This window comes from Lissotriton helveticus, chromosome 7 (assembly GCF_964261635.1).
Source record: "Lissotriton helveticus chromosome 7, aLisHel1.1, whole genome shotgun sequence".
In the NCBI taxonomy this organism is placed as follows: Eukaryota; Metazoa; Chordata; class Amphibia; order Caudata; family Salamandridae; genus Lissotriton; species Lissotriton helveticus.
In genome coordinates this window covers 1,582,198,144-1,582,224,628 of record NC_136068.1, presented here as the reverse complement: position 1 = coordinate 1,582,224,628, position 26,485 = coordinate 1,582,198,144, and the positions used below count along the sequence as shown (strand labels likewise).

The window sequence follows — 26,485 nt, the reverse complement described above, 5'->3', positions numbered from 1 at the left end:
AGTACTACCAGGACGGACATGACCTCGGGTTGGGTTGTCTCGATGGAGTTCTTAGATATTCTTCTCTTTTCTGGATAACAATGGTCCAGGTACTAACTAAAAGTACCACTAAGTATCCTTATAATATTGTGGTACCTTGTGTATAAATAAAACAAATTACCATAAGGTAATGAATGGGTCTGGCCCATGTTATGAGTCTCAATGTACCCCAATATAGGCCTGGGTAGTCTCCTAACCTTTCACCTACATTTACCCTGCCATTGTACTACATAACGGTTTTGGTGCTGACCTCTTACCTATTTAGGTACTGCAAAAAGGTTGTGGGGTTTTCTCCAAAAACTATCCTCATTTATTATGCATGAGGATTCTCAGAATCACAACAAGATTACCATCTTCTGCATAATAACTGTGTATAAGGTTCATCACTATCGTCATCCTCGGCCGACATGACACAGCAAGGTAGAACCTATGAGGGATACCTTTTGGGTATATGAGAACCAAATCTTCATTGAGAAAGAGAGAGGAGAAAGACTTGAATGCTGACACGAGACGCTGAGGTTCCTGCACGCAGACACTCCAGCACACCGTGGTCTGACATCCCTCATGAGGTGTCCATCTCGAGTCCAAGCCGGGCTCCTTTATTCATTTACATCAGGTAATGGGGTTGGCTTTGTCCTAGGGGGATTCTTGGCTAGACACCTACATGCATGCTAGGTACATTTAGGTACATCTAGTTAAGGTTACCATCGTAGGAGTATGCATTCTTACTTCCATGTATTTATATGCCTGCATATATCCATTTTTTTAGCACTATGGTAAAATTCTACCATATATTTACACTGTTAGAGCTTATAACAGTATACATCTATTTCTGTCTTGTGGTTGTTGAAGCACACGTATTTTACACTAGAATGACGCCGGTTTAATAAAATGCTTATTGAAAACGTCCCCATAATTTATTCTGTGTATCCCTATGAGACAAAGTGAGCACGAGTGACTGATCGAAAGTACTGTACAATTTTCACGATCCCAGAGGGGACAAGGTTGTCTGGTATACAGGAGAACATATCCGGTGGGGGTGTCTGGAATCAGTCTGGACACCAATCCCACAGTTTATGTTGTCTAAACGCGCAATTCCTACATAGATTTATCGGAACTACACGACACCAAGGATATTACAATCCTTGGCTCGCCATAGTTTTTACCATGAGTACAAATCTTTTACACATTGCCTCTGGGATAAGCCTGTCTTCTCCTGCCAAGCTACCAAGGAGGTGAGCAGGGGTTATCTAAAGTGTGTAACTCCTTTCCCTGACTAAAAGCAAGAGTCAAAGGAGCATACCTCTGCTAAATACAGACCCCAGTTTCTAACACCTCTCCATTGGCATCCCCATCCAGCACCTCAGAAGACTTCAGACCATACAGAATGCTGCAGTCAGACTCATCCTGGACCTCCCCAAACGAACCTACATTGCCCCCCACACAGAAGACCTCCACTGGCTCCCCATCCAGAAAAGATGCAATTTCAAGCTCCGAATGCTCGCCACCAAAGCCCTACAAGGCCTAGGACCTCCCTACCTCAACCATTGACTGAACTTCCACCAACCTGCTAGACACCTGCGCTCCTCTTACCCTCGCACACACACACTTGCGACAGTGACTGCTCGTTCTACATCGCTGCTACGACCTGGAATGAATTCCAAATCCAGCTCCTCACAGCCCCCTCACTGGAATATTTCAGAAACAGATTTGAGACTTAACTCTTCGACGGAGACACAGTGCCCAAATACCCATAGCGCTTTACAAATGCTGATTGATTGATTGATTGATTGATTTATTGTTACCCATCCTCCCTTAGCTTAAAGGAGTGTTCAAATGACTTAAGCACTTCTGAAACTCATCCACCGCTACATTCACACCACAGCTGTGGCATTCACTTTTAAGGGCAAAACAAATTTTGAAATTAGCCATGGTTTCTGTGAAATCTCACCATCCATGTTGACAGTGTAAAGTTTGACCAAATATGATTGCAAGTCAATTGCCTTTAATGGTAACTCACAATATGATGAGGATCCGCAAGAGCAACTTACAGGAACAGCCTCCAGTTTCAAACATCCGGGGTAGAATTCTCAGCCCAAACATAACAACAAAGCAATCTAAGGAATTCTGACAAAACAATAGAAACATAAGATACATACAGTAGCCACAGACATAAAAGGTATGTTTTCATTGGTTCTGCCAGGAAGCCCTACATCAGCCAGCATTGTTTGCACAGCCATGGTAAGGTTCACTCTATGCCATTATTCTCCCACCATGGCTCAGCCAACACAATAATACAAAGTAACACTGGTGGGTCAAATTACTTTTCACCACAGGAAAGTAGCAGACGTACGCTCCATTCTGGATACTGTTGCTCTCCTGCTCTGTTTTTCCCCTCAGTCTTGCACATACCTTTTTAGGTTGAAGCCAACCAGACAGCGCAGTTGTCTGGTTTGCTAAACAAATCTTGGGGTCTTTCCGAAAGCTCCCTTAAGAATGCATTCCGCCCGTTGCTTACCACTGGCTTTGTGGTTTATAACTCACATTTGCATGGTTTCTATCTGCTGGCTTTATTTGTTCTAGCCTGTCCAGCTTGATTTTATCCCTTTGGCAGAGCAGTGCTTGCTTACTGTATCCTTCCACTAGTGCTCAATTTCTGTAAACAGGCCATTAAGAGCCAGATGTACGACTCACCAATTTGCGACTTGCAAATTGCGTCACATTTGCGACTCACAAATAGGGATGTATAACAGTGTCTCAGACACTGTTAGCGATTCCTAATGGGGTCACAAATTGCATGCCTCAATGAGGCTGTAGCAATTTGCGACCTCAGTAGGAATAGCTAGCACTCCCAGGGATGGTGGCCTGCTGGGGCGGCAGACCACCACGTCTGGGACTACAGTCTGTTGTAATTACCTAAAATGTAAGTTGGTACATTCCGTTTTCCCCCCTCTGTTACTGCCCCGGTTGGGCTGACCCTTATGCTGTCAACATTCCAAGACGCACTCCCTGTCAGTACCTGACTGGCAGGCTATGGATGTCGTCCTGTTTTCTATACTTGAATAAAGCGTTACCTACAGATGGTGTGTGTTCGGTCACTTACTACACAGTCTTTTTTTTTTATTTTTTAAATGCAGCCTATTTTCCTAAAAGAAAAACGGGATGCATTTAAAAAAGAACAATGAAACTTTTCAGTTTCATTTTTTTAAGTGCAGGCAGTGGTCCGAGTCCCTATACTGAGCCCCTGAATCATGCCTCCTGCTCTGCAATTTATCGCCGATAGTAACTGCTTCACTTTGTATAACCGCGGTGGAGCTGGGACAGCGACCAGCATTATGTGGTCGTGTACACCACTCGTGGCCTGACGATAGTGTGGCAGTGAGCTCTAGGAAACCAGGGTCGGATGAAGGAGGTGTCTCTGTCCAAGTCTCAAAAGGCTGCATAATGTCATAGTTATTTTAAACGAATAGAAAGTGTTCAGTCTCTCATAATTGGCGTATTTAAAATATTTATATTTTTCATTTGTCGTCTCACTGGGCATGAGTAAGGCCCGGGAAGGCGTCAAGAGACTGCTGGACAAGCTGTATAAATGACACTGACAGAACAATGTCAGAGAAAGAAGATGTTATGTTATGTTATGTTAATAACTTTTATTCGGCGCACAGCTGCCCCAGCGAAGGGGCGTCCTGGCGCCTGATCAGATACCACAACACAACAGGTCAGAGCTGAGAAGAAGAGAGATCAATTGACAGAAGCGAACAGGTGAGTTTTAATGGCGCGTCTGAAAAGAGTAAGGTGAAAGTAAATATGTCTTTACAATTTAGAGACAGTCACATTGTGTATACTATAAGGTGATTTCCATTTCCCATATATGAGATTCTCTTGTTTCCTCATAGGCTAGCCTAGCACCAAAATACAAAGATAACATATTCAGATCTGTGGGTCTTGCTTGGACTATCCTATAGGGTAGCTCTGAGCCAAGTCTGAGACTTTCGACAAGATCGCACGTTTCTGTGGGTGTGGGTGATGTACTTTGTAAGTATATCATAGGCACGACCGACAGTAGTAATGTAGAGCAGCAATTTGGTTAAGCTAGAAAGCTCTGAAAGAACAGTTATGCATGGTGGAAGTGGCTGTGGAAAAACCTAAAGAAGAGGTGAAAAACTGCAAACTTGTGGTTAAGCTTAAAATAAAAGACAATCTTACAGTGGAAAAAGGTACTTATTAATACATATAGTAGGAATACATAACTGCATTTAAATGTGATTTTTGGAAGAATATACAATGATGCACAAATAAAATTGGAGACGCAGCCTTGCACAGAACAGATCCATGACACAATATTATGCGAACCAATAGAAATCAAATGTTCTGGCAAAACAGGAAAGAAGCAAACATGGAAAACTGCAAAGGGTGAAATAGCACTAGTAAGGAGGTTGAAGTTGTCGGGAGAAAGATCACAGGAAAAAGAACAATTTCACAAATAATGAAAACCCCAAAAAATAAAGTCTAAGGGGCAGACTTATGTTGCCTGACGCATCTCTGCAGATCAGCAGAGATGCGCCAGGAAAGATACGGCAGGCAAGTTTATCCTTGCGCCACCCATGATGCGCCGCATTTACAATGCGGCGCACCATGGCGCAGGAATGAACAGATGCGTGTCGCATCTAGGGAGTGAAGTTGGCGCAGTGCTGAAGTTGTGTTGCATGCGGCACGCAACTCCAGCACTTTTCCAACTTGCCCTTTCTGTTAACGTGGTGCGTCAAGCTTTACGCCTGCTTCAAGCAGGCGCAGGGTTTTGACGCATCAGCGTTAGTAAAGTGACTCAGTGACATGTTGTCACTGAGTCACTTTCCAGGGGCGTTCCTGCGACGGAACGCCCCCCCCCCTTTGTGGAAACGCCCACATAAAACCTGACGCAGGTTTCATGTGGCGCAGGGCTTCACAACGTGACGCATCTCTCAGATGCGTCACGTTGTAAATACCCCGCACCATGGCGCATCTTTTGCGCTGCCGCTGCGTCACAAAAGTGACGCAACGGCGGCGTAAAAGAGGCGCAAGGGTCTTGTAAATCTGCCCCTAAATATAGTTCTTATGTCCAAGGCTGTACACTAAGATGATGCAAGTTCCCATATTCAACACAATAATCATTTGTGACTGCATCGTATGGATGTATTCACACTAAAGATGGAAGATAATCCCCAGTCTTGGTACGGGTAGATCACTGACAAGTGGTAGTTAATGAATTATCCTGCAGCATTTACCACCAATAAGAGTGAAAAGGCAGTTGTAGATGTCAAAAGGAAAATTGTTTATATTTATGTCACTTGCCTTGAAGCTGTTCCGAGAGCAGTGATCCAGGCTTGAAAAATGCCTCCATAGAACGTGTAGGGATTTTTCTTTGTGATGGAGAAGAAAATGAGAGGCAAGACCATCCCACCATGAATGACGAGGCCCACTATTACTGTCACCATGTACATTCCAAGTTGCCTTGCGACGACTTCAAGGTCTTTGATGGCGGCTATCTTTCCACATATCAAGCAGGCAATCCCAAGCGGAGAATACCTAGTAGAAAAGATATCAGAAGCTCATTAGTTCTGCCACCACAATCTGACAAAGTCACCATTTAAATTTCTCCCAACTGGAACTTTCCCTGGTTAGTGTACAGTGTCGGCCTGGAGCCACTGAATGTCAATGTTTTCATGGCCTTGTCAATCAATTTATTCCGCGGTCAATGCTACATCCCAAAACACAAACGTATCATTAGCACTCTTGCCAATCCTTGATTTATATCACCAAAATACTCAGGGGCATATTATCAAGGGGGCTTATCTCCGCCTTTTTGGCTTTAAAAGCCAAGAAAGCGGAGATAAAATTATCTCCCTATTACCTAGCTGTCACTAACACCAGTTAGCGACAGCTAGTAGGAGATAGAGACCATCTTGGGCCCCACTTTGCATGTCAGTGATATTTATCACTAATGACATGCAAAGTGGGCGTGCCAAGATGTTAGCGACTGGAAACAGTCGCTAACATCGCTATCTCCTATTACCAACTTATGGAGATATTTGCGCCAATCGCGAATATCTCCAAAAGCTAACACCTGCCCTGAGCAGTTCTTAGCCATGTTATCCAATGGGAGGTGGATAACATGGCTAAGAGCATTAGCTCGTTAATGCATGAATATCGCTGATTTTTCAGCGATATTCATGCATTGCGGCCGATTTTTATCGCATTTGTGATAAACCTTGGTAATACTAAGGTTTATTTGCGATAAAAATCACCGCAGCTCAGCGGTAAATTTTTGTCTCTAAGCAAGCAATAGCGATAATTATCGCTATTGCTTGGTAATATGCCCCTCAGTACCTTCAATTACAGCATTTAACCACATACCCCTTTACCCATCTTACATGATGTGAATCTGCCCAATGTGAGACCCAAACAGAAAGTACCTATATGTCCATTGGGATTTCATAGACATACTACCAATCAGTCTACTGTGACAAATCAGACACCCCACTATGCCTTTCTGTTATAACCACCGTTTTCAGTTCTTGGCTACAAAAAACTTTACCTGTCTATTTGCAGCCCTATGGTTTTCGGTATATAACTTTTACTTAGAGTGGGTTTTGTGACAGTCCCTTGCTAATGAAGCAATCCGCTTTGTTCTTTATCTTAGATGTCCTGATTCAATGCCTTTCCTCTCTATTTTTGTTGACACTCATAAGCCTTTCGGTCTCATAGTGTTCTGATTTGATGAGTTGTATTCTTCCACTGCTGACTTATGGGAACTCATTTCAGGGCTGGGCTAGATATAGCTTTAAGGGTCTCTCCAGAACTTTTTAGTAATACAAAATTAAAACAAGCATTGGCAAAACCAGTTCACTATAAGCATACATACAGCGGAGCAATGGACCAGCCCAGTTAATCTATTTGTTAAGAATGTGATTTACCGGACAGGCGTTTGTTGAGCACTTCAGTGCAGCCCATTGGTGAGGTTGGAGAAAGTGGTATTGTACCTACACAGTTACTGCAAAGAAGAAGCATTTAGCAAAGAACACCATAAGGCTCAGACTAATCAAAGGGTTTTTGGCCAAGCTAAGATGACCACTATACTCTTCTACAACTGAACCCCACAGGACAGTCTGCCCATTGTCCCTCATTGCTCGTACAGTTGTGTCACCATCATCGTTAATCTGGGGAGGCACTCTGAAGGCAAAGCAGGAAGGGATAGCCATCTTCGATGTGAGTAAACTTTGAAAATATTTGAACTCCATAACATTGACTGCTGTTGATGTAGTACCAAAGTTTTTCCATGCCTCTGTCATTTCTAGTATATATGAAGCATTTTGGTCTTCAATCTATTTTGGTGATGTATTTCTTGTTGCATTTAGCTGTTCTTTAAAGATGGTCACCAAACATCACAAGCTAGGTGGGGCTTTATTGACTTACTTGTGCACGATATATAACAAATGAGCTGGGCAGCGTGAAGCACGGCTTAACGTGACTACCTTCAGCAACGTAACCATTGTAAACTTTACTATACACTAATGCCAACCAATGGATGGCAGAGAGCTGCCTCCAGCTGAACTCAGGTAAGACGGAGGTCCTACTCTTTGGTGCTGATCCCTCGTTCTGGACACCCACTTGGTGTCCCAGGACATGGGTGTCCTCCAGTCCCTGTCCCTGTCAATTTAGTCTCTTCCAAGGTCTTTCCTACTCTAAGTCTCATAAAGAAGATAATCCCTTTCAATCCCCTTCTGCTTCAGAAGAGGTTAGTGACTTTCCTTGCTCTGTCCCAAATGGATTATTGTAATAGTTTATATCTAAAAGCCCACAAACATGTGCTAAACACACTATACACTTTGCAAAACACAGCCCAACGGCTCCTCCTTAATATTCCCAAATACCAATCGGTGGCTAAACCCATGAGGGAGCTACACTGGCTGCCCATCAGGTAGAGAGTAATTTTTTTTTTAAACCACACTCAGGTTTATTAAGGAGGTTGCAGGTGGAAATTTTACAGAACAGAACAGGCACAGAATTAAAATGGTAGCAAAAGAGCGCGCGGCTGGGCTACTTCATGTAACTACTCCTCCCCCTCATCCTCACCATCCATGCTGTCAGCACCCACCTCTTTGGAATCCTTCTCCAAGGCGGCCATGTCTTCACGGGCCTCGGAGAACTCTCCTTCCTCCATACCCTCTCCTACGTACCAATGGACAAAGGCACGCTTGGCAAACATCAAGTCAAACCTGTGGTCCAGGCATGCCCAGGCCTCAGCAATGGCTGTAGTGTTGCTCAGCATACAGACAGCGTGCTGCACCTTGGCCAAGTCATCACCAGGGACCACTGTGGGAGACTGGTAGTTACTACCAATCTTGAAACCAGTTGGGCACCAGTCCACAAACTGGATGCTACGCTTGGTCTTAATGGTAGCAATGGCAGCATTTACATCTTTGGGCACAACATCGCCACGGTACAACAGGCAGCACACCATGTACTTACAGTGGCATGGGTCACATTTTAACATCTGGTTGGCCAGTTCAAAGCAAGCATTAGTGATCTCTGCCACAGTGAGCTGCTCCTGGTAAGCTTTCTCTGCAGAGATTACTGGGGCATAGATGGCGAGAGGGAAGTGGATACAAGGGTAGGGCACCAAGTTGGTCTGCAACTCTGTGAGATTGACATTCAGAGCACCATCAAACCACAGCGAGGCAGTGATAGAAGATACAATCTGGCTAATAAGGCATTTCAAGGTGGTGTAAGTTGGGTACTCAATGCCCACCATGAAAGCACAGTTGGAGTGCTCCAGAGTGGTGTGAGTGGTGAGGATAGAGTTGTAAGGCTCAACGACAGCTGTGGAGACCTGAGGAGCTGGGTATATGGAGAACTAAAGCTTTGACTTTTTGCCATAGTCGACAGACAGACGCTCCATCAGCAAGGATGTGAAACCAGAGCCTGTACCACCACCGAACCTGGGAAGACGAGGAAGCCCTGGAGGCCAGTGCACTGGTCAGCCAGCTTACGGACACGGTCAAGCACCAGGTCGATGATCTCTTTGCAAATGGTGTAGTGTCCGCGAGCGTAGTTATTGGCTGCATTTTCTTTGCTGGTGATGAGTTGCTCAGGGTGGAACAGCGGGTGGTAGGTTCCAGTGCGTACTTCATCAATGACCGTTGGTTCCAAGTCTACGAAAACGGTCCTCGGTACCTATTTGCCAGCCCCGGTCTCGCTGAAGAAGAAGTTAAAGAAGTCGTCGCCTCCCCCGATGGTCTTGTTGCTGGGCATCTGTCCATTGGGCTGGATGCCATGTTCCAGACAGTAGATCTCCCAGCAGGCATTGCCAATCTGGACACCAGCCTGGCCAGCGTGGATGGAGATGAACTCACGCTTTATGTGGCTGTAAGTTTTTAGATTTCCGTGTGCAGAGGGAGTGCGGCGGCTCCTGTGGGGGATGGTGCGGGGCGGTTTGTGTGTATTGTCCACGAGGCCCTGAATGATCAAGGGCCCCTATTCTTTAAAAACTGTTTTAACTTGGACCTACCTAATAGGCCACTAAGATCTTCTTCTGCAATAACAGTCACTGTACCCAGATTCAAACGTGCAACTTGAGGCCGATGCAACTTTGTGTGGGGTGACTCTCTAGCATGGAATTAGCTTCCTCTTCATATAAAAGCTTCCTCCAATCTCCGGATGTTCAGAAAATCCCTCACGACCTGGCTTTTTAATTCCTCATAATAGGTTTCCCCCACCTTTCGAAACTACCACCACATTGTTTTTGGCGCCAAGACACCCTTGGGTAATCGAGCGCTTAATAAATATTTATAACATATTTATAACATAACATCAAGCAATGAATTTAGGAAAATGGCTGTAAATGTCAGGAAAAGCCCCCATCACCCCAGCTTTGAACTATGCCATCGAGTACTGAAAGTACAGACATTTCAGTGGCTGTAAAATGCTCTTGAGGTCTTGGGTTAGCCAAGATCTTTGAAAGAAAAAAATATATATCCATACTAATATAATAAAGAGAGAGCCCAAACCTTTGAGGCGGGTAATCTCAGGAACCACAGCACCAATCACAACACCCAATACAGCGTTGGAAAGGGCAGTTGCAGCAAAAGGACATAGGCTATGCAGACGCCCACCATATACATTTAAAAGGTAAAAGAACCGTGCCAGCAAAGTAGTCCCTTGTGGGCGTGTCTGCTTTGTGCTGTGGGCGTGTGCTGGGGGCATGACAAACGCTGGGGGCGTGAGGTACTTTCCGCCCTTCATGCCATGTCTCATATCGTGTGCTGTGGGCGTGTGCTGGGGGCGTGGGCGTGTGCGGGGCGCAGTATTACGGGAAAAAAAAGCGAGCGTTGTGCCCAATATTCATTGTTTTTTCTTCCCAGGTTCTGTACATTCCAGCTCCGGGTGTCCACCCAGCTCCCTTTAAATACCCCTGCACCCCATAATCATAACCCACCCTTACTCCTTAAAATACCCCAACACTCTTAAACACTAACCTATCTTAACCCTCTAAATATACCCTGTACCCGAAAACCCAAACCTATCCCTAAACCCTAAAAATACCCCTGTACCCCAAAACACAAACCTAGCCCTGAACCCTATAAATACCCCTGTACCTCAAAACCCAAACTTATCCCTGAACCCTAAAAATATCCCTGTACCCCAAAACCCAAACCTAGCCCTGGACCCTAAAAATACCCCTGTACCCCAAAACCCAAACCTACCCCTGAACCCTAAAATACCCCTATACCCCAAAACCCAAACCTAGCCCTGAACCTTTAAAATACCCCTGCACCCCAAAACCCAAACCTACCCATGAACCCTAAAAATACCCCTGTACCCCAAAACCCAAACCTAGCCCTGAACCATAAAAATAACCCTGTACCCCAAACCTACCCCTGAACCCTAAAATACCCCTGTACCCCAAAACCCAAACCTAGCCCTGAACCCTAAACATACCCCTGTATACCCCAAAACCCAAACCTAGCCCTGAACCCTTAAAATACCCCTGTACCCCAAAACCCAAACCTACCCCTGAATCCTGAAAATACCCCTATACCCCAAAACCCAAACCTAGCCCTAACCCTTACAAATACCCCTGTACCCCAAAACCCATACCTATCCGAAAATCCTAAAACTACCCCTGTACCCCATAACCCAAAACTATATTTGAACCCTTAAAATACCCAAACACCCCACAACATATACCTCAGCACCCCAAAACATATACCCCTATACCCATACTTACCTTATCCAAACATTAAAAAAAACATGCTTTTACCATTCATGCATTTACAGCGAATTTCGTTGATAATGTATGCGTGGTAAAGGCATATAAAATGTAATGCCATGCGTTATAATGGCATTGCGGAGTCATGGTACTTTCGTAATGAAAGTATGCGGAGTGATGGTATGCGGAAAGAAAGTTGCGGAATAATGGGTGTTTACCCTCCCCCGGTAAGTACATTGGTGGCACGGCGGCCCACATCTCCAGCAACATACTCATATGTTTTTCACCACCGATTTGAGAAATGCACAGGTCTCACTCATTGATGGCCAGCACCGACATACACTTTTAGACACACCTCCCGCCACAAGTTCTTGAATTGCGAACTTTAGAGCTGGGGAGCTACGTTCGAATCTCGGCATCAGCTCAACATCCTGTGATTCAGGCAAATCGCTTTGTCTCCCCGTGCCTACCACAAATTAATGTGTTCTTCTGTAATGTAAATTGTGCTCATGCCATGTTGTCGAGTTTGCGCTATATAATATTACAAGGAAAAATAAACTAGGGAAACTCGAGTTCACACACTACTGAACGCGCACTCTTAAGTGCATCAGCAGTGCACTGTGAATCGGAGCGTTTCACAGGCCTGTCACAGATAAGAAATGCTATCAAAACGAAATCCTACAAAACAATATACTACTGGACGGCAGCAATTCATACCCGGACAACGTCGGGACGGGCTGCTAGTTTTTAAATATAAACCTTGAGGACAGTAGGGAATAGGGACACATGTTTTATAATAATTGGTTTCTATTGATTGTTTTGGGTGTATGTATGATTCTTTTTTTGTTGTTTTTTAATATGCATTTGCACTTTAGAGTGGATTTTGATAGAGTATATATAGTTGGAGGTGGTTAAATGTCTATAGCAGAAAGGATAAATAAGGTTGCTCTGGTTAAAGAAAGAGCAGCCCTCTTTGAGTTTATATAGACATTTGCACATTGAAATTGAGATCCCTTTTAAAAAACTTCTAAGAAAAAATCTTCTTTTTTATACTGAATACATGAAATGATGTGTTTTGAAATAATTCTTGAGATTGTTTATTCTATATAAATCATGATATATTGTATTTATTTAGCATTTGCACTTTATCTTTAGTGAAGTAACTAATGGAAGAGAGCAACTAAGGTATAGAAGGGAGAAATGTATATTTTTGCACTGATGCACTTGCACTTTATTTTGTAAGAATTTTAAACCCGATCCAAAATGGCACTGGCCAAAGAAAATTGTATGATTTTGCCAATATCTGAAATGTGAATAAGCACTTGAACTTTACATTTTTGAGGAGTATTGATTAAGTTTGTCCTTCTTGGGGGCAAAATATTTCTTTTAGATGTAAAATAGCATTTTTTTAAAAATGTGAGGAATAATAATTTTTTCCCACTGTAATTAATGCACTTTACTGTCTATGGAACCCAATGAACTTTAAAATGAAATGTAATGCTATAATGATGAAACATTTTCAAAGTAACATACTTAAAGATGGCAGCTACAATTTTGAAGGCTTAGTGCCCTACCTTTATGGCATGTAATGTCCCTCTTCAATGTTGCCTTTATGGTATTTTAATGAAAAAAATGGTGCTAACAAACATCGTGAACAAGGCAGCAGTGGCTGTTGAAACGCGTAGATGGTCATTCATTGAATTTTCGAGTAATCTCATAGTGGATATGTATATATATTTATATATATATATATATATATATATATATATATATATTATTTTTTTTTAAACTACTCACAGATGCAATAACATATGTTCCAAAATGCATCACTTCGCAGAAAGTAAAGAAAGTATTAAGTCAAATGGGCTATACCTACAGCCAACAAATTGCAATGACAGAAAGTATAAACTGTAAATGTACTAAATATTACTCTAATGCATGGAATGGATAGACAACAAAACAAAATGTAATTAATGTAAAAGGGCATAACCACCCCCAAATGTAACACAAATTGAAGTTAGAGATATTTTACAAGATATAAGCGAGGCAAGCGCTAGTGCTCAGGAACACACAAGCAAAATCCTTAAAGACATTCTGCCCAAAGTCCCTGAACAAATAACAGGCCAACTACCATCTATCCCCACTTTAACTCCTTCCATGCTCATGACGAGCTCAGCTCGTCATGCAGTACACTGCTTGTGTGCTCATGACGAGCTCAGCTCGTCATGAACAATGGGATTGATCGATCATCAGCACAGAGGATGAATCTCTGTAGCATTGATGGTGTTAAAACATCTAATTACATGCACTAAAAGAGTTACCAGTGATACCCCACCTGCTCCTAGATGATACCAAGACATACAAATACCAGACCATTTGACAATTACACATAATGAGGATTATATTTTTTTCTTGAAAATCTAAATAACCGGAAACGAATCCTAATATTTTCTACTTCAAACAACTTAATGAAACTAAACCAATGCCAAACTTGGGTGAGGGATCAAACCTTTAAAATGTGTCCTAAATAATTCATTCAGATATGCACCATGGTGAATATCAACAAACCAACATCCCTTTTGTAAATACTTACCTCCAAAATAAACAAAGCAGTAGCTATTTTGAACTAGTAGATTATATAAAAAAACAAATGAACAACTATTAACCCCCCAAAATAATCATAGACTTTGAACTATGATTCAAAAATTAAAAAAAATATACCCCTACACAGCCATACTAGGCTGTTACTACTACTTTAATCAGAGTATATGGTGACACCGACAAAAATCTACACTAAGGGCCTGATTATGACTTTTTGGCAGCGTGAGCAAGTGGTACGCCATCCCCCATGTTCCCGATGCACCAAAGCCATAGTCGACCCACCCTATAAGATAAGGAGTTTCCTCCTGTCTGTCTGGCTGGTTTTTGGCATTCCCACAGTGGTGCCTCTAAAAATGGGCACTATAATAAAAACACCAAAAATAGTTCCTGCACTGCATTGACTGTAAAGTCCATGCCTAAAGGAACCTGTGTGCACGTACACAGGGGGTCACATGCTGTGCCTCTCTGTACGCTTCCTCATGGCGTGAGGCACCCTGTAGGGCCCCCTTTGTTTCCTCTCCACCATGGCAAAGAGGAAACTCGTAATATGCTTGACAGGACAGCATACTGTAGGATCAGGACTGTCGCGCCACCGCTAGAGCACGGCAGTTGCCTGGCAGCATTGGCGGTCACATGGGGGTCCAACCGCCCAAGTCGTAATGGGGCGGTCGGACAGCTGGTGCAGTGGTGGGTGAACCATTATCACGAGTCTGGTGGTCCTCGAATCGCCAGACTCATAATCGGCCCTTAAGCGTAGAATATTCCACCAACAGCCTATTTGCCTTTGAAATAAAAAAAATTATAACACTAGCTTATGTCCTTATCAAAGGGGTGGTCACTCACTATAACTGACTAATTGAAAGCCCTTTCTGCCAAGAAAATGAAAACAAACTTAGTCTACTAATGAATTATTTCAAAGGCACAAAGGTGGGCAGGCTGCATTGGTCAGGACACAGACTCCAAATACTATGATGGAATGTCTATGACAGCACCCTGACACAGGCAGCCAAAACAAACAACACAGTGGAAAGCTGGCACTATGTCTTTCAATTCGCACTAGGCTGAATTTAACCTCCACTATACAAATTTATCGAAGCAATACAAAAAAAACAAGCTACCAAGAACAGAACAATCTGTTACTCAAATTGGCCCTAAACGTAACAAGCAAACAAAGCTAAACAAATGTAGGAAATGCTGCAATTCAAAATCCAAATCTTTGCAAATAACAAAAGACTAGAGTACTTAAAAGTAATAGCCACATCCATCCTTCAAAACACATAAAACCTACCAAAAACCTCACAAACTACAACACACTCTAAACCAATAAACCAGGTTTTTCTTCTAATAATTATAAATGTTTTATTACATCAGTCAATGATTATTATACAATCAATAAGTAAACACTGACATAATAAAAATACACATAATTAAAAAAAATACTAAGCATCTAACCAACTCCAAACCGTCACATTAAACAAATACAACACATAAGCCAAATCTCCACATAACGATGTATAAAATTTTCCAAGGACAACAAAAATCCAATATAAAATTAACCATATTTTAGCTGTAGTTCTATCTCCACACACTCTCTAAACACCAAGCACACTCTACATCAGAATCCTAGCCCATTTCCTTAGCCGACTTCAAACAACCCAGAATACTGCCACCAGGCTCATCCTGAATATGCAGCGAAACAGCCACATCTTTCCACACATCAACAATCTTCACTGACTCTCATGCCAGGAAAGGAGTAAATTCAATCCGCTCACTCATGCCTACAAAGCTCTTCACAACACCGGTTTCGCTTACCTCAACCACTGCCTCAACTTCTACCAACCCACAGACACCTTCTATCTGTGTCCCAAGCAAGAGCACATCGCCCTAATTTCTAGAACACCAGAAGCAGAAGATGTTCCTTCTCATACCTCGCATCCAAGACCTGGAAAGACCCCTGAAACACCTCAGAACCTCCCCCTACCTAGGACTTTGACTTTTGTGAGGAGTTTGAATGTGAGGAGAATCTTTAGAAGAAAAGGCCTCAAGAGTGGAAGCTGGTCTGTGCCCTCGACTGAGGCCAAGAGTGGGTCTTATGTGAGTTTCTTCAGCTAAGTACAGTTTGGATTTATTCTGCTGGACCACCATGTAGTTCATCGGGATGCAGTTATTGCAGAGCATGAAGTTGTGCGATGACCTCACGCACATCTGTTCATGACAGTCCCTTGAAGGTTTGAACCCTGTCGTTTTGTGTGTGGAGATATCAGTTGCATATGAAAAAAACAAATCTGTAACAGAAAAACTTTGTCAGAGACGAAGTAAAAGTGTGGGAGTGAGATGCAGATCTACTGCAGGGGTGGCAGTTAAATGTGGTTCCTATGTCACTCTTGTGGCGGAAAAAATCGATGCACAGCCACACAATGCAGAGTGCTGGTGCCTGCGGCAATAATGACAAAAATCTCCAGATCCAGTCCGGCATCTGGTATTCAGAAGGTGAGAATTCTGCAGTTAAAAGTAACCATCCGAATATTTATGCAACACTTCATTTGAAACTAGGACCCTACTTCAGGATCTGATGAGTGATAAAGGAGAAGATGCGGGTATGGACCCACCTTAACCCCTTCCGTGCTTGTGACGGAACCACTCCGTCACGAGCCACGGGTGGCGTGTTCTCATGATGGAGTGGTTCCGTCATGCCGCGGCCTCTCCACCCATGCGGCACTGATTCCCCGCCTGTGCGGGCGAATTAGTGAGTGGGCGGAGCCGTGACGGAACCACTCTGTCATAAGCACAGCCCGCCCATGGTTCGTGACGGAGTGGTTCCGTCACAAGCATGGGTGCGCCGCGCGACCCAATTAACAATGGTTAGTTATTTGTGCTTATCTCCATAAGAATGTATTGGCTGAATGGTGGCACCTTTGACATCATATTTTGGTAAAATTGATTCTTGGCTCAAACTGATTCAAAATGGATCTTGTAGAAGGGTATGGTGTCCTTGTAAAACAAACCAAGGATTTGTGTGCCAACGTGATTTGAATATAGAAAAATTATAGTTACATAATTGAATATAACTGCAATGAAATGGATTGAATGTCTTCTTTTTGAGGCCACCTGTCAGGATAATTCCAACTTGACTAAGGCAAATAAAACAAAGGCAATTTCGAATGGAGCTGGAATTATTTGTGAGCAATGTACCATTTCATAAAGGAAACGAGGGTTACATCTCTGTATAGTTCAAGTTCAAGTTCAAGTTCAGGAATTTGTATAGCGCACTACTCACCCAGAGGGTCTCAAGGCGCTTGTGGGAGGGGGTGCATTATTTATCGAATAGCCAGGTTTTAAGTTCCTTTCTGAAGGAAAAGTGGTTCTGTGTGAGGCGGAGGTGAGTGGGGAGAGAATTCCAGGTCTTGGCCGCCAAGTAGGAGAAGGATCTCCCTCCCATGGTGGATCTGTGGATGCGCGGAACTGCGGCGAGAGCTTGAATGGAGGATCTTAGTTGGCGGGTGGGTGTGTAGAAGGACAGTCGTGTGTTGAGTCGTGTGTTGAGTGTGTTGAGTTGGGTCCTAGTTTGTAGAGGGCCTTGTGTGCGTGGGTGAGGAGACGGAACGTTATTCTCTTGTTGACGGGAAGCCAGTGAAGGTCTTTCAGGTGGCCGGTAATGTGAGCTTGGCGAGGGATGTCCAATATGAGTCTGGCTGATGCATTTTGGATGCGTTGGAGTTTTTTCTGTAATTTGGCTGTGGTTCCGGCGTAAAGGGTGTTTCCATAGTCCAGTCGGCTAGTGACGAGTGCGTGGGTGATAGTCTTTCTTGTTTCGGTGGGGATCCAACGGAAGATTTTTTTGAGCATGCGAAGTACGTTAAAGCAAGAGGATGAGACGGCGTTGACTTGTCTGGTCATCGAGAGGGAGGAGTCTAGGATGAAGCCTAGGTTACGTGCGTGGTCTGTGGGTATGGGTGCTGTGCCCAGGGCCGATGGCCACCATGAGTCGTCCCAGGCAGAGGGGGATGACCCTAGGATGAGGACTTCCGTTTTGTCTGAGTTAAGTTTTAGGCGGCTGTTTTTCATCCATTCGGCTACTTCTTTCATGCCTTCATGAAGATTGGTTTTGGCGGTGTTGGGGTCTTTGGTGAGGGAAAGGATCAGCTGTGTGTCGTCAGCGTAGGAGATGATGTTGAGGTTGTGTTGTCGCGCGATGGAAGCGAGGGGACTCATGTAAACGTTGAAGAGGGTGGGACTGAGTGATGATCCTTGTGGTAATCCGCAGATGACTTCGGTGGCCTCTGATTTGAATGGGGGGAGTCGGACTCTCTGGGTTCTCCCGGCGAGGAACGAGATGATCCAGTCCAAGGCTTTTCCTTGTATTCCGACGTTGCTGAGGCGTTGTATGAGGGTGCTATGACAGACTGTGTCGAAGGCGGCGGAGAGGTCGAGTAGAATGAGGGCAACTGTTTCTCCGTTGTCCAGTAGCGCTCGGATGTCGTCTGTCGCTGCAATGAGGGCGGTTTCGGTGCTGTGTTTGGCTCGGAAGCCAGACTGTGAGGGGTCGAGAGAGTTGTTGGATTCAAGGAAGGCGGCGAGTTGGCTATTGACGGCTTTCTCAATGACTTTGGCAGGGAATGGGAGGAGGGAAATGGGGCGGTAGTTCTTAAGTTCAGAGGGGTCTGCTGTGGGTTTCTTCAGGAGAGCGCTGAGTTTGGCGTGTTTCCAGCTTTCTGAAAAGGTAGCGGAGTTGAAGGAGCAGTTGATGACATCACGGAGATGGGGAGCGATGATGGAGTCTGCTTTGTTGAAGATGTGGTGAGGACAGGGGTCGGTTGGCGAACCTGAATGGATGGAGTTCATTAGGCGGATGGTGTCTTCAGTGGTGATTGGGTTCCAGGCGCTCAGGTTGCTAGAGAGCCGTTTAGGTTCGGAGGTGGGTGGAGTGGACTGTTCTTTGGAAATGTTCTTAAAGCTGTTATGCATGTCGGCGATTTTGTTGTAGAAGAAAGAGGATAACGAATCGCAGAGGTCTTGGGAGGAAGTAATGTTGTTTGAGGCTGCGGTGGGGTTGGTAAATTCTTTTACGATGTTGAAAAGTTCCTTGCTATTATGGGCGTTGTTGTCGAGTCGATTCTTGAATGCTGCTTTCTTGGTGGATCGGATCAATTGGTGGTGTTTGCAGGTGGATACTTTGAAGGTGGTCAGGTTGTCAGTGGTTGGGTTTTTTCTCCATGTTTTCTCGAGAGTACGGCATAGTTTCTTGGATTTCTTAAGGTCTTCGTTGAACCAGGGGGCCTTTTTGCTACCCTGTTTGGTTTGGTGGTTTTTCAAAGGTGCTAATTCGTCAGCGCTGTGAGTGATCCATTGTTTGAGTTTGGTGGCAGCTTCGTTTGGGTCCGATGAGAGGGTGGGAGGGTTTTGGTTGAGCGATGTGAGGAGTTGGTCGGTGGTGAATTTGTTCCAGTTTCTTCGGGGAATAGGTTGTGGGGGGTTGTGGGTCGTGGTAGTTTTGTAGCTGAAGTGAACACAACTGTGGTCCGTCCAATGGAGAGCTGTGGTGTGATCGAAGGAGATGTGTTTGCAGGAGGTGAAGATGGGGTCGAGCGTATGTCCGGCTATATGGGTGGGGGTGTCAACGAGTTGTTTGAGTCAAAGATTGGCCAGGTTGTCCAGAAGGGTGGTGGTGTTGCTGTCGTTTTTCTTTTCTAAGTGGAAGTTGAAGTCTCCCAGTAGAATGTAGTTCTCGGAGGGGAGGGCATGTGAGCTGATGAAGTCAGTGATGTCTTCGCTGAATTGTTTACGGGTTCCTGGTGGTCTGTAGATGAGGGTGCCTCTAAGTGTGTTCCTGGGGTCGGTGTGGATCTGGAAGTGAAGGTGTTCGGCGGTAGCGAGGTTATCGTCGAGGCTGGTCGTGATTCTGATGGTGTTCTTATGGACGATGGCGATGCCTCCTCCTGTTTGGTTGGTGCGGTCTTTTCGGATGATCTTGTAAGCGTCCGGGATGGCTATGGCGATGTCGGGTGCTGAAGAGGCATTCATCCAGGTTTCTGTGAGGAAGGCGATGTCCGGTGACGCAGTGTCGAGTAGGTCCCAGAGTTCAGTGGCGTGTTTGTGTACCGAGCGGGTGTTCAGCAGGAAGCACTTCAGGTGGTTGGGGTCGGAGCTGTGTTTGGAGGAGGAGGATTTGGTGTGGGTCTTGATGCAGGTGAACTTGCATGAGTGGCAGGCGAAGGGACTGTGGGTACGTCCTGGGGCAGCTTCGTAGCATTGTGGTGTGCGTCCGGAGTTAAGGGCTAGGAGGGTGGCGGTGTCATATGTTATGCTGGAGGAGTGCGGTTTGCGGGGGCCAGTGGGTCTGGCGCTGGGCGCGGTTCAGGCGCGGACGGGCGTAGACGGGCTTACCTTTGGCGTACCTTCGGCGCGCTTGGGGCGCGACCGCTGCGCGCAGATGCATCTGTCATATATTGATTGGGGAGGGGCGAGGGAGGAGCAGCTGGGAGGCGGGTGTGTGGTGGAGAGGGCGGGCTCCGAGGCAAAACAACAACGGCGGCAGAAGTGAAACCGGAACCGGTTGGGGAATTTAAGTAAATAGCGCTGTGGGCAGGGAGGCGCTAGCGAAATGGGGCACTAATTAGATTATACAATTTGGCAATGCGAGCGCTAGTCAGGGCAAAGCGGGCAAATGCTAGAGGTTGGGTAATATCGTCAGTCAATGCGAGCAGGCACAGTGAGATATAATTAATTCAGGGCAGCAGAGCAGCGCTACGATACCCAGGCAGCAGAGCAGTCAGCAGAGCAGCACAGCGTTGGTCAGGCAACAGTGTGGCACAGCTTTAATCACAAGACACCAGGGGCCTTGGGGAGCGACCGCTTCTGACGAAGTCAGGACCGTCACAGCGCTTCAATCGGCGGGGAGAGCCTTGCCACTCAGTGGGAGGGAGGAGCAGCTGGGAGGCGGGTGCGTGGTGGAGAGGGCGGGCTCCGAGGCAAAACAACAACGGCGGCAGAAGTGAAACCGGAACCGGTTGGGGAATTTAAGTAAATAGCGCTGTGGGCAGGGAGGCGCTAGCGAAATGGGGCACTAATTAAATTATACAATTTGGCAATGCGAGCGCTAGTCAGGGCAAAGCGGGCAAATGCTAGAGGTAGGGTAATATCGTCAGTCAATGTGAGCAGGCACAGTGAGATAGAATTAATTCAGGGCGGCAGAGCAGCGCTACGATACCCAGGCAGCAGAGCAGTCAGCAGAGCAGCACAGCGTTGGTCAGGCAACAGTGTGGCACAGCTTTAATCACAAGACACCAGGGGCCTTGGGGAGCGACCGCTTCTGACGAAGTCAGGACGGTCACAGCGCTTCAATCGGCGGGGAGAGCCTTGCCACTCAGTGGGAGGGAGGAGCAGCTGAGAGGCGGGTGCGTGGTGGAGAGGGCGGGCTCCGAGGCAAAACAACAACGGCGGCAGAAGTGAAACCGGAACCGGTTGGGGAATTTAAGTAAATAGCGCTGTGGGCAGGGAGGCGCTAGCGAAATGGGGCACTAATTAAATTATACAATTTGGCAATGCGAGCGCTAGTCAGGGCAAAGCGGGCAAATGCTAGAGGTAGGGTAATATCGTCAGTCAATGTGAGCAGGCACAGTGAGATAGAATTAATTCAGGGCAGCAGAGCAGCGCTACGATACCCAGGCAGCAGAGCAGTCAGCAGAGCAGCACAGCGTTGGTCAGGCAACAGTGTGGCACAGCTTTAATCACAAGACACCAGGGGCCTTGGGGAGCGACCGCTTCTGACGAAGTCAGGACGGTACAATTCCACATGAACAAAAAGTGCTGAGTGCAATACATTTATTCCAATTTTTCAGTGAAAAATGCAAAGGCGTCATGGTGGGAAAGGATACCTCCTGAAATAATGTCGAAATACACGGTTTAAGGTTTCAGTTGTAGTTTATTCGGAAGTGAAAAGAGCCGTCCCTGATGCAGCCAAGGCAGAGATAGCAACTGCCACAGCCAGCACAATCAGAACATAGGAACAGCTAACACTCTAGATGACATCGAGTAATTCTAACATGCCCCTGACTGTATCACATCACCACACAACTCCCCCTTTTTGTAAAATAACTGGTGATAACAGAAAAGGGAACAGGATACAAAAAGGAAAAAAGAGACTAAGGAAAGCAGGAAACAAGCAATAAAATGTATACAAAGTCTTTTAGTTGTCGTGGTCTAACAAAGACTCTAGTGGTTTTCCTAACACCATCTCCACCTGAAACATTTTGGATAAGCTTGTCAGTATCGGAAGGAATAGAAGGATCCTTAGCAATACGAGAAGTACTCCACCAATTTCCATTTGACAACTTTTTTTTATTTTTCATTTTATTTTTGTCCACCAAGCAGCAACAATGTACATCATATATGCATTGTCTCTTTTTACATATAAGTCGTAATTTCTCCAAGCATACAATTACATGCTACATAAATAAAGCATGTAATATAGTTTTCGGTATAGAAACACAATACTCATTACACAAAGGAGTACCGTTTGATGATCTTAGTTCATGAACTCTCATGTCGCATCTATGACCAGACTTGCCGTTTACAGAAGAACTATTGTGTCAAACTATTCAAAACGACAGGTATCACCCTTCCGTAGCTATGTAACCCTCCGTGACTGGCAAACAAGAGTCGACTTGGGTTTGTTGCAGGTAGTCTATTAGTGGTTGCCAAAACTCTTTAGGCCTGGAGGCTTGGGGGAATTCCTCCGTATATGTCCCCAATGTTTCCTTACAATCTAATAAGTCAGTTATCCAGTCCTTAAATCTGGGAGGTCGTTTGCTACCCCACTTTATAGCTACACGTCGTTTTGCGAGTTAAAGAACCACCACCAGGAGTTTACGTCTTTTGGCTTGTTTAAGTTTACGAATTCCCAGCAGGCATACCAATGGCGTGTTCGGAATTAGTTCAGTCAGCATGTTCGATAGTGCATCTGTAATGTCTTGCCAATATTTGTTTAGTCTTAGACATGCCCAGGCCATGTGTAAGAAGTCAGCTCCGGGTGCCAAGCAACGCAGACATTTGTCATCTGCTTTAAGTCCGTATCAGTGTAGTTGAGCCCGTGTATAATATGTTTGATGGATAAACTTAAAATGTATGATCTTTAGATTACAGTTTGATGTAAGTAAGTGTAATTGTGCACAACTGTAGTTCCAGTCTTCTTCAGATATAGTTTCCCCAATTGTGTCCTCCCATCTCTTGAGTGACGTATTAGGCCCTGGATCTTGTTCATTCTGGGACGCGGTGTATAGCCGTGTGACCAGGTTTGTACGTGTGAGTGCTGTCAATAATATTTGTAGGGCATTCAGTGATGTGGGTTCTTCTGGGAACGATTCATACAAGTCTTTGACTGCTGCCCGTAACCTTAAGAATTCAAACCTCTTTAATGGCGTTTGATGGGCACACAGGGATGGGTCAGTGTGTAGGATGAATTCCTTTTGGGGGATCAAGGTGCCCATGGTCGTGAAGCCCATTTCCTCTAGCACCGCCTGCATTTTCTTTTCTTGTGTTACTGAAAGTTTGTAATGATTAACTAGTGGTGACGCCGGAGCATATGGAGGGAGTTTCCGTGCTTGTATGCCACACCCTAGATGTGCATTTGACCGTTTGTATCGTGTCTCTGGGATAACAACTAATAGGATCTGATATGTAGTGAGTAAGTCGGTTTGGATGAACACTGTCCTTTTCTACAGAAATGCGTGGGATATGGGTGTGTGGTTGCATCCAATAGTGGGCATGATGTGCTTATGCACAATAGTAATATAATTGTAGGTCAGGGGCGGCGAACCCGCCCTGGTGATAGGGTTTTGTTTGTGTCCTCCAACTGACCCTGGGCTGCTTCCCAGCCCATGTGAGACGTTGTAATACTGTGCGCAGTTTAACAAAGAAAGCCTGTGTGAGCCATATAGGGATATTCCAGAATAGATATAAGAAGCGAGGCAGTACTACCATTTTCTGGAGTGCTATTCTGTCTGCAAGTGATCGAGGTAGTTTTATCCATTTTTCAACATGCTCTTCGAGTTTAGTCATGGCTGTTCCATAATTTTCTCTAACCACCATGTCTGGGTCACAGTGAATCCAGATACCCAGATACTTCACCGGGTCGGTATACCATCATTGTAATGGGTAGTCTAAAGTAGGATGTGGGGTCTCTGATGTTAGTGGAATTACTACTGATTTATCCCAATTCATACTGAGTCCGGAATATTTCTCAAATTTGACATATTCCCTTATGAGTGGATTTAAATTTGTATCTGGGTACCTGGTGTAAAGTACCTTGTCATCAGCATATAAAGAAATCCCTATAGGACGAAGATTACATTGTAAGGCTGCTTCCGGGTGTTGTTGTCTAATTTTACAGGCTAGTGGTTCCAAAGTAGGCGCAAATAGGATAGGGGACAAGGGGCATCCCTGTCTTGTCCCGCGACTTATGTCAATATGAGCCAAGGTGATGCCATTTATTCGCACTCTGGCTCTGGGTTTAGTGTACAATAGGGAAATCCATTTTAGGAAAGAAGAAGGAGATCCCATTCTGATCAGGACTGTAAACATAAACTCCCACTCCTCTGAATCAAATGCTTTCACCGCGTCTAGGAGGGCGGCCGCTGCAGGTAGTTCCGGGTTTAAACTGTGATACATTGCGAAAATGGTACGTATATTCTGTGTTGTGGACCTATTTAGGATAAAGCAAGCCTGGTCTGGTAGTACTAGGGATCTCAGTAGGGGTTGTATTCTATTCGCCATTATCTTAGCTAGAATATTTGCATCGATGTTTATAAGTGAGAGTGAGCGATATGATTCACATTTCGCAGGGTCTTTTCCAGGGTTCGCCTCTGCGTACGCCTTTCGCCTAAGTTGGGCACTAGGAGGTCTCTGAATTCTTTATAAAATTCCCCCGGCAGGCCATCCAGGCCTGGTGCTTTTTTGTTAGGCAGGGAATTAATTGCTTCTTTAAATTCATCTTCAATTATGTGGTGGCTGAAGTATTCCCTGTGTGTATCCAACAGCCATGCCAAGCCGATATCATCTAGGTAGTCATGTATGTCTGGTCGAGGGGTCGTTGTCTGTGTAGTTTATAGTCTAGAATAATAGGACATAAAGCTCTCCAGGATAGTAGGAGTGTCATAAATTGACACACCATGTTCATTTGTGAGTTGCGTTACATGTGCATTCGTATGTGTCGGTCTGATTTTGTGTGAAAGTGTCCTACCAGGTAGTCACCCTTCCCCGTACGCCCGGGCTTTATACCACCATGATAGATGAAAACAAGTTACTTACCTGTAACTTTGGTTCCCCAGTGTTGGTTACTTTCATAGATTCCCATGCTTTGTATCATTCCCCCATCGTCGGAATGGGAGCCTCGGTGAAATAAAAATACCATAGCAGTAGGTACAAAAGAGAAAGGAAGGCCTAGGCCTCGTCTCATTTTGTAGCCTATCCACCTCTTTTTGTAAAAGAGACCAAAAAAAGTTGCAACAAGCAATCAGAACAGCCTCACCCCATAGAACCCTCCTGAGAGAGCCTCAGAGCCTCAGATTTTCATAGCCGTTGTGTAACAGTAACCACACCGGCTGAAGGCTGAGCTTTTCCAGGGGAGGTGGGTGGGAGCATGGGAATCTATGAAAGTAACCAATACTGGGGAACCAAAGTTACAGGTAAGTAACTTGTTTTCTTGCCCCAGTATTGGACTTTCATAGATTCCCATGCTTTGTATCAGAGTAGCTAGCAGTAAGCAATAAATGCACGTTTTGTTACATGCATAAAAGCACATCTCAGTAGAAGTATTATCTTATACAGTAAATACACTATGTAACAATAGATGGAAAATATTATCAGAAACAAAATGTGCAATTTAGGAAGGAGGGATAGAAGGGAAAGCTCACTGCTCATTGGAATAGATTCCTCAGGACTGCTTGTCCGACTGCTGTCTCACTCCTTGTGGAAGAGTCCAAACAGTAGTGCTTCGTGAATGAATGGGCAATGCTCCATGTAGCCGCCCTACAAATGTCCTTGATAGGAACACCAGAGAACAGAGCTGTAGACGATGAAACTGATCTCGTAGAATGAGCTTTGATCGGTCCCTTAAGCGGCTTTCCTGCCGCCTGATGACAGAAATGAAATGTGCTGGCAATCCACCGCGATATCCCCTTCTTTGATAGGGGCAAACCTTTCAGCGACAAAAAGTTGCGAAGTCTTCCTGAAATCTTTCGAACGTAGGAGATAGAATTACAGGCATCTTTGGACATCCAAACTGTGGAGAGATCTTTCTGCCAGAGATGAAGGACGAGGAAAGAAAGTCTTTAGTACTATAGGCTCATTTAGGTGAAAATCCGAAGGGACTTTTGGGATAAATTTTGGATTTGTCCTTAAGCTTAAAGAGTTCTTCTTGAACTGTAAGAAAGGCTAAAAAATTGTGAGAGCTTGAAGTTCTCCAACTCTCCTAGCTGACGTTATCGCTAGAAGAAAAGCAATCTTCCATGACAAAAACTTCATGTCTGCTTTATGTATAGGTTCAAAAGGAGCCCTCATGAGATGGGCAAGGACCAGGTTGAGTTTCCATACTGGAGGAAG

At 44.8% G+C, this 26,485-nt stretch overlaps 1 protein-coding gene and 1 pseudogene across 1 annotated transcript in view; both read right to left on the bottom strand.

Annotated features, from left to right (window-relative positions):
• Positions 1 to 26,485, bottom strand: part of LOC144770521 (excitatory amino acid transporter 2-like) — a 712,365-nt gene that overhangs the window by 310,889 nt on the left and 374,991 nt on the right. The window contains exon 6 of the mRNA XM_078655127.1: positions 5,371 to 5,604. Coding sequence (XP_078511253.1) covers positions 5,371 to 5,604 — 234 coding nt within the window. The remainder of the gene's footprint in view (positions 1 to 5,370; positions 5,605 to 26,485) is intronic.
• Positions 8,032 to 9,330, bottom strand: LOC144770523 (tubulin alpha-1C chain pseudogene; annotated as a pseudogene).